The 13,843-nt window shown below is 37.1% G+C and overlaps 1 protein-coding gene across 3 annotated transcripts in view; it reads left to right on the forward strand.

Moving 5' to 3' along the window:
• The window catches only part of LOC100649393 (ABC transporter G family member 20), a 49,498-nt gene that overhangs the window by 32,291 nt on the left and 3,364 nt on the right, over positions 1-13,843 (forward strand). For all 3 annotated transcript variants that reach the window (XM_020866767.2, XM_020866768.2, XM_020866766.2), the window contains 8 exons: positions 4,336-4,578; positions 6,070-6,384; positions 6,932-7,039; positions 11,548-11,641; positions 12,791-12,958; positions 13,111-13,245; positions 13,343-13,488; positions 13,581-13,788. In XM_020866767.2, the coding sequence (XP_020722426.1) occupies positions 4,336-4,578; positions 6,070-6,384; positions 6,932-7,039; positions 11,548-11,641; positions 12,791-12,958; positions 13,111-13,245; positions 13,343-13,488; positions 13,581-13,788 (1,417 nt within the window). The remainder of the gene's footprint in view (positions 1-4,335; positions 4,579-6,069; positions 6,385-6,931; positions 7,040-11,547; positions 11,642-12,790; positions 12,959-13,110; positions 13,246-13,342; positions 13,489-13,580; positions 13,789-13,843) is intronic.

Consider the following 13,843-nt stretch of genomic DNA (forward strand, 5'->3'; position numbering starts at 1 on the left):
TAATTTTAACGGGAAAATGCGTTTGACACGTGAGTCTCCCTGGAGAATCTTGAAGCGGAGGAAATTACTGAAAGAGAGAATGGTACGCGTAATTTGGTATTGCTATTAAGGCAACTTGCGCGTAATAAACCTACTTAGACAATATATTCTACTTAGTACTTTCCCATTTTTCGAGATGTATTTTGTTGAGAATTGTGGATCTTAATCGCCGAAATAAAAGTAAACGAACACTAAGGTTACACTTAGGATTCATATTAAAATAGTTTTAGATTTATTTGATAAACGATTTCCAGGATCTTCGTCGATATACATTTGCACGCGTCTCAGCACTCTCTTTGTCTCGCCATCTTCTGTACGACACCGCTAACGGAACAGTTGCATTCATCTGTTTTTCGAGACGCTGTGCACACACATACTCCCATATACTCATATTCACATATGTGTGTCACTACTACGCGATCAATCTAGTCTAGCACACAAAATTATACATATCTCAATATATTTAAATATGGAAAATTCCCATTGTTTCTTGTCTCTCAAGCAAAATTACTTTGTACAAACTATTACGGAAGAAATATTTTAAATCGAATGAGAAAAAGAAATGACACAAATAGCACGGAAGATTTTATTCATTGTATCGAATATTTCGAAATTATAAATGGAATATTTTAACTCGGGAATGGAGGATCGTTATTAACATCTGTTTAAAATCTGTTCGGAAATGAGTAACTTTTGAAAGGGACCAGGGACCGTGAACTCGAAGCGCGAAAATGTCGGAGTAGAGCGTCGAATAAACAGAGCTCGCAATTTTGAATTTCAGTGCTCATCAAAAAGATAACCCACGTGTGTTATCTTTAATTTCTCAATGACGCATGCAAAGTTTTTCGTCTGTAACGTACAATATCGAAAGATTATGAGCTCAGAATATGCGATTCGTTGAAAATAATTAAAAATATTATGAGTTTTAGTGTGTAACAAAGAAAAACTAACCCATACTAAGGTCGAAATGATAACACACTCTGTTAATATGTTTAGAAATTGCTAGTAGTTCATGATCTATCAACGAGTAAAGATTACGGTACAACATTATAGAAATTTGTAAGTATGTGAGATGCGGAAAAAAATTAAACGAGTCTGAAAAAAAGCAAATTCTTGAACTAAAACAGCAACAGTTATCAGTAGCAAAAATATCGAAAGTAATAATGAGAAGTCGTAAAGTAATACAAAATTTCTTAAAAAATGATTATGATAAGCTAGCAATTTTGCGTGTAGCTTCCAACTCGCAGTTAACAACGAAGCAAATAATGGAAAAATCTAATGTTAGTGCCAATGTTTCAAGTGTTCGTCGAGTTCTACTATCCTGCAAAGATATTAAGAGGCTAAAATTGAAAAAGAAAACTTCGTTAACAACGAAACACAAAGTAGAACGTTTACGTTTTGCAGAAAGAAAGAATGCATTGGAAAAAGAAACGAAGAAGGGTACTATTTTCAAATGAAAAAGATTCAACTTGGATGATCCTGATGGGTTAAAATATTATTTTCATGACATAAGAAAAGAGACAATGTCAGCAATTCGACGACAAATGGGAGGAGGCGACGTGATAGTTTGGGCCGGTATCGGTTATTTCGGCAAGACAAGTATCAAGTTCATCGTTGCGAGAATGAATAGTGTCTGATACATAAATTTAATCAAAAAACAGATCGATAATCATGCAGAACGCATTTCTGGACCTGATTAAATCTTTCAACAAGATAATACACCTATACACACATCAAGATTGGTCCAATCATATTTTAATGAAAATAATATATCTATTTTGCCGTGGTCTGCACGCTCTCCGGAACTTAATATTATTGAAAATTGTTGGGCAGAACTTGTTCACGGCGTATACGTAAATGGAAAGCAGTACCCACACGTGCAAGAATTAAAAAATGCAATTGTACGCGAATGGGATACGTTAAGTCAAAATTATATCCAGAAACTATATAAATCGATACCAAATCGTACAATAGAAAATAAAGGGGGATGTACCCATTGTTAAACCCTTAACTTATGATTTACGTTCGAGAATTTGCGTTTGGTCCGATCATCTACTGCGGGCTATGCCCGTAGTTGTAGGTTAAGGAGTTAAACAAGTATATATGTTTGATAAGTAATTATTGTTAGTTACAATTTATGTTGATTATTATTTTCTTATTGTACATGTGTTCATTTCATTTCGTTCTTAAAATAAAACAATTTTTGTTTGTTACACACTAAACCTTATCATATTTTTAATTATTTTCAACAAACCGCATATCCTGAGCTCATAATGTTTTGATATTATACGTTACAGACGAAAAGCTTTGCACGCGTCATTGAGAAATTAAAGATAGCACACGTGGGTTATCTTTTTGACGAGGAGTGTAGTTTCAAGTCGTTGTAACATGTTTTTCTTGCGAACGATGAATTACGGAACCTCGGCCAGTCTAGCGGAATAATTTGTTTGAGAAGGACGTCAGATTTTCCTAGGAGAATCGTGAACTGGAGAGAAACGTCGCGTTAGAATGTCGGACGAATAAGACGCGTAATTCGGTGGCCGATTAACCTGCACGCGAGCCTACTAATCACCACATAGTCGGCTTTTCTTTGCTTCGAGACATTCCTGTGACTCGTTCCATTCTCTTCTCTGCATTCAATGATTTCTTTATAAATTACCCAGACGATCCTCGAGAACACTTTCGAGCAGACGCTTTTACGACACGACCGTGACTCGACCCTGCACTGTCCGTGACTCGATTACGAATCTATCCCAGATTTTCGTCATTTCGAATCGTCCAGATTCCTTTTCTCACACAACAGTGGCTCGATCGATGCGTCATTTTTATCTCGAACGAACCTTGCCGACACGATTTTTCGTAAATCGAAAACTTTTGCTCAGAAGTCAAAAGACCAACGAGAAAGTCGATCGTTTTCCATCGAAAGGTCTGCAGCACTAACTTTGTCGAGTCTCACTCGACATTCTTTCATGTCTATCTTTGTTTGTGAAACGTGCGAAAGAAAAGCAGAATTGCATCCTAGAAATTGTTTCAAGATATATCATACGCTTAAGAAGTACAAAATACAACAACAGTGTGAATAAAACTGGTATTTAAATGAATTTGTTTCTTCCTTTATTTATTTAAATCGTCTTATTTTTTAGTTAAAGTAAATTTCAAATAAAACGCTTAAAAGCGTTGGGAGCTGCTACTAACGAAATTGAAATAAAATTCAGAGTGCAAAGGATTAAGGAGACATTTAAATTGCATTCAGAGTTGCAAAACTTTGATACTACGAATGTTAGTCGAATACCAATGGATGGATTTTGAGTCGGTTTTCATCGCTTTACTAAAATCACTGGACAATAGAGTTGGCTCCTTATTGTGGCTATCTCTTCTTTACTTTTTCATGTTTCTTTGGAGAGCAGACGAACGTAACTATATTAACCAAGTTCGTGCAGTTGATTGTCCCGTTATCTGCAACAAAAGTTTCTAACTTCGGTTCCAATGGTTCGGTTCCAAATTCTGTTCGGTTTCTAACTTTAGTTCCAATGTTCTTTAATCTTTATCGTTGCTCTTCCTTTGAATGCAACTTCCTTGGAATTGATTTTGGAATATTCATGACGTTAGATGCAAATCGTACAAATATCTAGCATTTGAAAATTTGCTTCTCGAACGCGATTGAGAAACTATTATGTAGTGGCGATAATTTGCAAAAATATAGATACATTTACGTAGAACGTCGAGTAGAAAAACTTTGGACCCTGGTTCGTACGTTTCTTTGCTCGGAAGTTGAAGTGCACGTCATCGCATAAGCTAACAATTCGAGGTTTCATCTGTCATGCACAATTAGTATGATTTGCGTCATAAATGCTCCGATTTGCGTGCTATCGCCTTTAAAATACATACTTTTTCACCTGCGTTACTTGCATCATTATGAACGATTAATTTGTTTCTTCGAATGCAGAAAATCTAAACGGACGTGAAAATATTGAAAATAATCAAAGAATCGTTACCGTGAATTCAGAAGATATACGATAGACAGAAATACGATATAGAAATACAAGAAATATTGAGAATAGAAAGTTGGAGAAACTTTAGTTTGCCGAAAGATATTTTTGATTTGCCGTTTATGCTGGTCCAAGCAAAGTGGAACTTTGTATTATGTTTAATTCATCGTTACGTTAGTCTCAATTATATGTAGTTGGTAAAACTGGAAAGCGAGAGTACGATAAATAAATAATAAAATAAATAAGTTAAAAAAATGTATGCTACAATATCTAAATTATCAAAAATTTTGTCTTCTTTTTATTTCAGTGACGCAATAGCGGGAAGCGACGGTGGCCTAATAAACGCGAACAATATGCAGAACAATACAGACACCGGCGTGGACATGACGATACCACCGAATCCAGCATTGGCCACGCCAGGCTTGAACAATCCGGCGTGGAACCGACAGCAGGCGGTGAGCGTAAGAAACGCCTTCAAAAGTTACGGAAGCAGTAAAAATCCAAACCACATCCTGCAAAATCTCAACATGACCGTACCCAAGGGATCCATGTAAGTAACAATAAAGAAAACGTTGTAAAAAAAAAAAGTATCTGATCTTTTAAAAAATTCACTTGGAACTTGGATCGCTTCCTCGAAATTACAGCGTACACCTGTAAACGATCGTGGCAATTTTACAAATAATTTCACCGAACAATAAGCTTTCGTTCTTATCTGCCTACGCATTCAAAGTCGATCTCATTTCCTAAAGGCGTAATTGTCGGTTTGAATTGTCGGTGAAAGCGATCGGGATACTACGAGCAATAGCTAGAACTTATCGATATTAGAAAATCTTTTCCACACTCGACGTACCATATGATACTGAATTATTTATTCATCGAGCTGAGAAACTATGCAAAAAAAGACTAGTAACAGGTAATCCTTGATTGCGTTAATTGCTGCAACTATGACGAAATCGGTGCAACCTCGACTCATAGAATTTCATGTCGCGATCTATGAATATATAAACTACAAAATTGCTTCTATTCGCAGTTCGCACCACTATACACATATATTGATTGGGTTATGAAACGATAAACCCAACTGCATCTGGCTATTTTCTACATTTTCTTCTCCAGATCGATGCAGAAAAGTTCGACGCTCGACAGAGCAAATTCTTGGCAAGATGTACGAAAAATTCTGAGAGCAAAATGGCGAGGAACGAATTTGTTGGAGAAGAATCTTAAACGAAAGGCAGCTTTCTTAGAAAGCAACGGCCAAAGATAATCAACGGAACGTGACCATCTCTCGTTAACGTTCGACGTTCCTCGTGCCGTTCTCTTCGGTGTAAAATTGGTTCCGCTCCAGTAGAGAATTCTATTTGTATACGGAAACTCGGGCGAGAATTTCTAATCGAGTTCAAAGTTTCCGGGATAAAACAAATTCGCGAAATCGTCGTTGCGTAATTTCATTACGCACGCTGGCCATTATCTTGGCTACTATTACGAATATCGGCCTTTATGCCAAGGAAGCACGTAACTGGCGGCCGATTACGCGAACCAACTCGCCTAAGAAATCGTCACGCCGATCTCGCCATTAGACAGAGCCGTACTGTACGCGTTAGCGACTCTTCCAATGACACGCCTGCTCATAGCAAATCGATCTGTTTGCGAAACAGATAAGCGTACGTTTTTATGGTGATTCCAAGAAACGAGAATCTTCGAAAGACTTTGCTATTGGCTGAACTCGTGTAAAGAACTAAAAAACAAATAAAATGCGTTTTTTATCGTAATTAGAATGCGGATGTTTACGCAATGAACTATAATTTGCGTATATTACATATTTCTTCGTATTATATACATCTCACGCACGTTTCCATTTTGAAGCTTCCTATAGACGTGTACGAGAAAACTTATCGAACTCGCCACTGTGTAACGCGATATAACAGAATTTTCTCGTTCACCCAATTTCTCGTATTCGTCTCGTTTTTCAAATCTTTATATCGATTTTTTTCTTTCATCCGATCCTATTTATACCTTTTGTCGTCCTGTTTCTCCGAATCAGTTACGGACTCCTCGGTGCCAGTGGATGCGGGAAAACCACGCTGCTCTCTTGCATCGTTGGTCGAAGAAAATTGAACGCCGGAGAGATCTGGGTTCTCGGTGGTAAACCAGGCACCAAAGGATCAGGAGTTCCTGGAAGAAGAGTCGGATATATGCCACAGGAGATTGCTCTCTACGGTGAATTCAGTATTCGAGAAACCATGATGTACTTTGGTTGGATATTCGGCATGTGCACCGAGGAGATTCAAGAGAGACTTCGATTCCTTTTGCAATTTCTGGACCTACCCACGCAGAACCGATTGGTAAAGAATCTTAGGTAAGTGTAATTAATTTCAATCGATACATCGGCTGTTCACGGATCAAAACGATTATTTAAACTTGGTTTTCTGGAATCTTTGAAATTTTAGCGCCAAAGCACTTGATCGACGATGCTTAATAGAAACGTTAATCGTTTCTAAATATCGTCTATTTGAATCAAAAGAACTTGACTAGAGTCGATCGAGGTAATCTATCAATTTGGAAGAAGCTTGTCTACGGTTTGACAAGTAAACGAGTTAAGGGTAATGAATTTATTCAGTAGAACCGCATCATCGTCTGTAATCCTCCTTGTAAACTACCAATTCTTTTCTCTTCGCCTACCATCTCCTCAACGTTTCATACTCTCGTTTCTCCGGCTGCTTCTACGACTTGCTTGCCGATAATAACAACACAAATACGAATAATTCCTTTACACGACGCACACGATGCGTCGTCAGTTTCGGATCGGTTCAACGAGTTCTTTCATTCTCCTTACGTTTAGAGTGGACACTTGCGAAATCGTCCAATTTTCCATTAGTAACGACGGAATTGTTTTCTGATTGCAGCGGTGGCCAACAGCGTCGAGTATCCTTCGCGGTTGCTCTGATGCACGACCCGGAGCTCTTGATCCTCGATGAGCCAACAGTAGGTGTGGATCCACTTTTGCGACAAAGGTGAGTGTCTGACGACATACAAGCTAAATCGGAAAAAGACGTCCATAGAAATTCGTTCCTCTCAGCGTATATCGAGAGAGTATTTGAGTTCTGTTCGTTTAAACGACAGGACTTTCGCAAGTCCATAATTTATATCAGTAGCGGGAACAAGAATCCGATAGTCGAGGTTCGCTTCGCAGGATTTGAACGCCCGTTCCGAATACCGTTATAGTGCTACTATACTTAGACGATTGTTTTATAATCTATATCAGTAACGGGATCAAGTACATCACGTATTTGTGAATTCCAATCAAATCCAATAGCCAAGGCTCGCCTCACAGGTTTTGTATATCCATTCTGAGTACTGCTATGGTAATCACTACCATAAGGTACAGTAGGAGGTCGTTTAAGTGATTGCGCATAATCTACGCACTGCTGATCTTTGTACAAGTTCATATTTTTGACAATGTAATTCAAAAGGTACAACTTTCATAGAAAATCGTTTTACCTACCAGGTAGAGATTATAGAGAGTTAAATATTTATATATATTCAATACGTAAAAATTTATAATATTATATACAGATATATCAAATTCATGTTAAAAATACTTTTGCGCACAGTGCGCATCCAGTTCCGTGAAAATGAATTCGTAAAAATGTACCAATCGCTAAACTGAGCTTTCAACGGAAAGATATCCGAGGCCAAAGACCCAATGACGAATAAAAGTCAGGCGATACCCGGTAAAACCAGATTCGCGTGTCTGGGAATTCTCTGAACAGAAAAGGTCTTGGAGGATCGAAATGCATGGAAGGACCAGGGAATAAACAGGAATTTTATCTTCGTCAGCTAGGATGAAATAACAAGAGTAAATAGAAGGTAACAGGAGAGCTATAACGTTGCCAGATACGCTTCTAAGATTCGCTTTTAAGTGAAAGTACCATTTGCCTGGCCGAAATTAGAAGCAGAGGTGACTGAACGCAGACTTTTGCATCTGAACGACCTTTTGTTTCCACGTGCCAATTGCCACGGGAAACATGAACGCCCCTGGAACTAATTTCCACACAATCTCCTTAAATATCTGTTCTCTCGGGAGATTACGCTTCTTAAACCGCGCACAATATTCAGCCGAACGAAAATTTCTATTAACGCGTAACGATTTGCAAACGCTTTAAAAGGATTGATCTAAATACGCGTGAATTTTTCTGTACCATTTTCTTGGATAATTCTCCGCTTTGGAATTTAAATTTAATATTGAACGATAGCTGCGTCAGAGAAGCTCGTTACAGAAATTGGACGTACAATAAGGGTTCGTGTAATTCGAAAAAGATTGTTTCTCACAGCGATGCAGAATACTTCAACTTCTTCGAATTTCGTAAAATTGTTCAACTTGGCTGGACGAAGAAGTAGCAACGCGAAATATATTCGACACGTTCTTGACATTCTCTCTCGTGAGTGCAATGTAAATTCGATACAATTCGACAATGTTAATCTAATCACTAAAAAATATGACAAATAAAATGTTGCATCAATGGGTTACAGAAATTTAAGTGTTTCTGCCACTGTGATAAACTAATTCGTGGTAATAATTGTTATTAAATAATAGCAAATAATTAGGATCATAGTCAATTGATAAATATATAGATAAATAGATTTTAAACAATTTTTTAATTGATTCTGATTCGTGCAGTCTATTTCTATAAAATATCTACTATTCTAATATATTTTTCTGTCTCGATATACTAACGTATAAAGCATCGTACTTATGTTTTTCGTACATTGTTACGTTTAAGCAACTTTTATACGTTGTTTCGCTGCTCAAGTCCTCGCTGAGTTAACGAGGAAAATTCACGGCGCGTCATGGTCTGCCAAGAAGCCGTCGGCTGTAGCGATAAATGTCCAGAAAGGAACATTAAAGAGCAGAGAAACGATTCCGTCCAGGCAAACGAATTTCGTTCGCGTTATGAAATGGCGGTGACAGGCCGCTTTTCAATTACCATCGCTAAGAACGTGGAAAAGTACACTGGCTCCGTTTTACTACTGACCACCACTCTCACCGACATCGGCCACATTTACATTCTCAACGATATTTTACGATGCTCGATATACTTTCATATACGTGAAACTATGTTGCATGATCTTGTTAGCTCCGGGCTGAAAGAATTCACTTTCGTTGTAAAATTTCGCTGTAAAATTACGCTATCGTTCGGACGTAGCCGAACGCTTCTCACAAACTTTGCTCTGATTATGATTTGCTGATCCAGTGAAACGACAATGCGTTTATTTTTCATAATCGTCACAGCTACGTACGACAGTGATATATCGTGATCGAATTAGATTTATTTTTAAGAGCCGATATCTTTAAGAATCGAACGTATCCAGGCAATTAGTTATCTCTTACAAGATAAATTTTAATTAGAAAATCGCGGATGAGTCGTAGCGCAACGATTTTCCTCCTCCGAGTGATCGTAGCTAGGTGCGACGTTATACGACAGTTGATTAAATTTGTTTTTGAAAGTCAAAAGGCCATAACAAAATTAGAGTCGTAATTGCCATAGCTTATGGAAATGTTTTCTTACTCGAGAAATTTTTCTTTCTCGGAAGAGTGTAAATGTCGCTTCTAATTAATAATTCATCACTCGTTTAAGTACTGCTAAATTTACATATTGTTGATATAAATTATCCGCAGTATCCGAACTTACTTATAAGAGACTAAGAGAGAGACTAAGAGAGAGAGAGAGAGAGAAATACTTATAAGAGACAACTTATTTACATTAGGTAGAATTTATTTACGATCAAAGCGCGGTCTGAAACGCGAGGAATGTGTTAATCTACTTCGAGGCTTTCGTGTGTCGTAACTCCAAAAACTTCGCAATCTATGCACATACGAGCATAATGAACTTAATGACGTTGCTAATCTGTTAAAAAAAATAGGAAATTGAAGCGAACCACAACCGACCGCTTTCCTGCACATTGCGACGACACAGATTATATGGAATCTTTCATTCATAATAGCATTGGAGATTTACGAGTGATTCGTTCTGATCAGAAAGATAGAGACGATCGTAGATAAAAATTTCTAATCTTAATGGAAAATTTCTATTCTACAGTCAACTTCGAGTTCTTACGAATGTGGACAAACGAAACTACGTGTTTACAACGATTAACAAAAATACGTAGTTTTATTTCAAAGAGTCAACGATTAAGGTAGAGCATTTATTTAAACAAAGAGCAGATGATTAGTCGACTAAATCTTCTCTACTATCGTCACAATTTATCGTACCTCATCCCTGTACGAACAAATCTTTCGCGGATGCTTAAAGTTCGACCAAGATCCTCGTAAATTTCCAGCAGATGCGCCGTTCAACTACCTCGTTTAGAGAAAAAGACCTCGGCCAACTACCGTGAATGTTGGCGTTGCTCGCATCTTCCGATAGTTGCGTCCAATCTGCCTGTTCTTTTTCCAATAGAACAGCAGACGACGACAGATAGAAGAACTAATTAGCGGCGAGAAAGTTCGCAAAGCGATTATGCTCGGCTACAAGGCGAGTGTCGTTTCCCTGGATCACCAGAAATACTCGTCATCACTGGCATTTACGAGCTCTTCGCGATAGTTTCTCGAAATTCAAGCGCTTGTGTGTAACGAACGATAGAGAAGAGATCCTCTTCCGCGCTTTCTCATAGGAACGTAGTAGCTTGACTAATCGGCGAATTAGTTCTCTCGGTGGTTTCTTAAAACATACGCTGACATTTAGTCCAACTCATCGAAAGTTTCCTTTGCTTCTCCGATGAAGCGAACGTCGATCATTTTCTAACGTAAAATAATGGAACGAAGAAAGGCAAATAACGATGTAATTGCAATTAGATAAAGTAATTATCAAACGATAGCTTATAGTTTTAATTAAATAAACTATCGGATAATTGCTTGTATTTGTAAATGGATAAACTAATTATCAGATAATTAGTTGACGCTCCGATTTTTAATTGTGAATATCGTCCGGCAACTCCAACTTATTCTCATCATACTTCGACTTGCAAGTTTGTAAGTGTCAGTTTTTAAATGCTACAATGACGTGTAAATGATAATATTAAAGTCATTCAAAACAATCTTATTTATTCATCTCAGAAGTAATATAATTTTGATCACGGTATTTATATTGATTATATTTGAGTAATGTGTGGAATTTTGTAAAACATTCATTGGAATGCAAACCGGATTTCTGCGTTCACAGGTCTCACAGTACAGTTATTTCATTAGTATTATTATTTTTTATTTGTAAACAATTACCGATAACGACCAAAAAATACATTTGGAGTAGAGCGTTGCACATCGGTGGTACTTGAGAGACACACTTGAAGCGTTAAGTGTTAACAGTAATTGATATTCTTCCGATAGCAGAAGAGCGCAGAAGTTGGTTTTTAGAATATAGGTTCCGTCGTTAAGATCCTATAAAACGATTCGATCGCTAATTCTTTTGTATTCATGTCACGTATTATGATTCTTGCGACTACTACGTGTTCTCTGTTACAGCATCTGGAACCACTTGGTCCAAATAACGAAGGATGGCTTCAAGACCGTCATCATAACCACACACTACATCGAAGAGGCCCGACAGGCACACACTGTACGTCAAAACTTACGTAATACGATCGTTGCTACGTAATAAAAATATTCGAAGCGCAATATCGGTGTATACGTGGGAATACAAATCGCAATGCAACTGGAGTCGTCGCCAAACAAAATCGTCCGACGATTACGATAATGATCGCATATTAAAATTGTGCAATCCTCTGATTTCCTTTCGACGATCGTACGTCGCGTTTTTAAATGAAAAAAAGAAAGGAGAGAGGAAGATTTTACGGAAACTTGAACTAGTAAAATTTTATAAATTTCTGCTAAAAATTATTAGAAATCAGGCAAATTGATGGGAAAGCGGGAAAGATGCTTTGGAAACTTAAGAGTGTAATTTGAAATTAATTTCCGTAAAATTCTTGTACGTTGAATTTTCTAGTTGGTGCTTTATAGTTCGTGTATTCTTAAAAAATTTTACAGTTATTTCTATAAGGATGAAGAAAAAATTGAATTATTACGATGTCCACCCAATGCCTATTTAATTAATAGCTGATTTATTTGAACATTATGTAAATTACATGCCTATTTGCTATTGACATCCATTGGTCGCTAATTTTACGCTTCTCAGCATCGTTAAAAAATCTTCTATTACATTTTCAAACGGATAGCTTTATCACCTTATTTATATGGTTAATGCAAAGAAGAAATATTCATCAAGATTTGTCAAAGTTCAATATAAAATATCCTATTCCCGCTGTTCGAATAAAGAATTTCAATGAAATCATTTGCAATGATAATTATAGTAAGTCCTAAGACTTTTGTCGCTTGAATAGTTTTACGTAACTCTCTTTGGCTTTACCTCAAAATTAAATTCAATCGAAACGCTTACCGAAACGGTTACCAAATAATATAAAATAAAATATAATAAATAAAAATAACAATAATACGTAAGAGACGAAGTAGAATCGAGGAAATGATAATTAGACAAGTGTCGCGGGAACAATCGAATTGGTTGATAAATAGTACGTTATGAATTTTGTACATTTTTGTATATTCGAATTTTCCGAGAATGCACAGACTCTGTTAATAAAAATCGCAAACGACTTATGCATTCCGAGAAAATTCGACTTTGTTCGAAGAAGAGGCAAAATCATAAAAAGACATAAGAGACAAAGTATTTGTAAAAATTCTCTGTTAACAGATCGGATTGATGAGGAGCGGTCGCTTGCTAGCTGAGGAATCACCCAGGGCTCTCCTCACGATGTTCAACTGCACTTCTCTCGAAGAAGCTTTCCTGAAACTATCGCGACAGGAAGGACAGAACAGCCAACCACCAGCAGAATTAAATATCACGAATAATATTAGTTTGGTAAGAAAGACGAGATCGTACGTTATTAAAATATTATTCATGATATCACCTAAACTATTTGCTATACGAAAAAAGATATTATATTTCTTAAAAAAAAGACCTTCAAATTTCACGGAAAACGCAAAGAACTAATCTTTACCACGTATTTGCAGGCATCTTTGAATTGGGGCAAGAAGAACGAGCCGGTGTACGTGACGGAAGAGTCAGGCGTCGTTGGCTTAAACTTCCATCAAAGTAAAGAGATCCTCATTCATGACTCGACGAATGGTATCGGAAACCACTACGATGTAAGAGCACTTCTGCTTGTCTGCAATATCTACGATATTTAAAGCAAGTCTCTAGAACTTCCTTGAATCGTGTGTCTTCTTTTTTTCTATGAAATAGATAAACGGAAGCCCGCTATCCGGAATGAAGAACTCGTCGTTTGTTAACGATTGCGCCGACATAAGCGAATGCTACGGTATAACGAACAGTGGCAAAATGAAAGCGTTATTGCAGAAGAACTTCTTGCGCATGTGGAGAAATGTGGGGTAAGTTTTTCTTGCGTTACATGGGATAAAGACAACGCTATATTCTGTTCCTTGCTGGATGAAGATAATAAAACTGTCTTCTATATTCACAGAGTGATGCTGTTCATCTTTGCACTGCCAGTAATGCAAGTAGTCCTATTTTGTTTGGCAATTGGTAGGAATCCAAAAGATTTGCAAATAGCGATAGTTAATCACGAAATGGTCTATGGAAACAAATCTTGTCCGACAACGGAGGATTGTAACTTTTCGCATCTTAGTTGTCGATATCTAAAATTTTTGGACGAAGATATGATAAATATAGTAAGATATATATGTGTATATATATAATAGAGAGTGGTTTTAATTTGTAGTTACT

The sequence above is a fragment of the Bombus terrestris genome, chromosome 15 (assembly GCF_910591885.1).
Source record: "Bombus terrestris chromosome 15, iyBomTerr1.2, whole genome shotgun sequence".
NCBI lineage: Eukaryota > Metazoa > Arthropoda > Insecta > Hymenoptera > Apidae > Bombus > Bombus terrestris.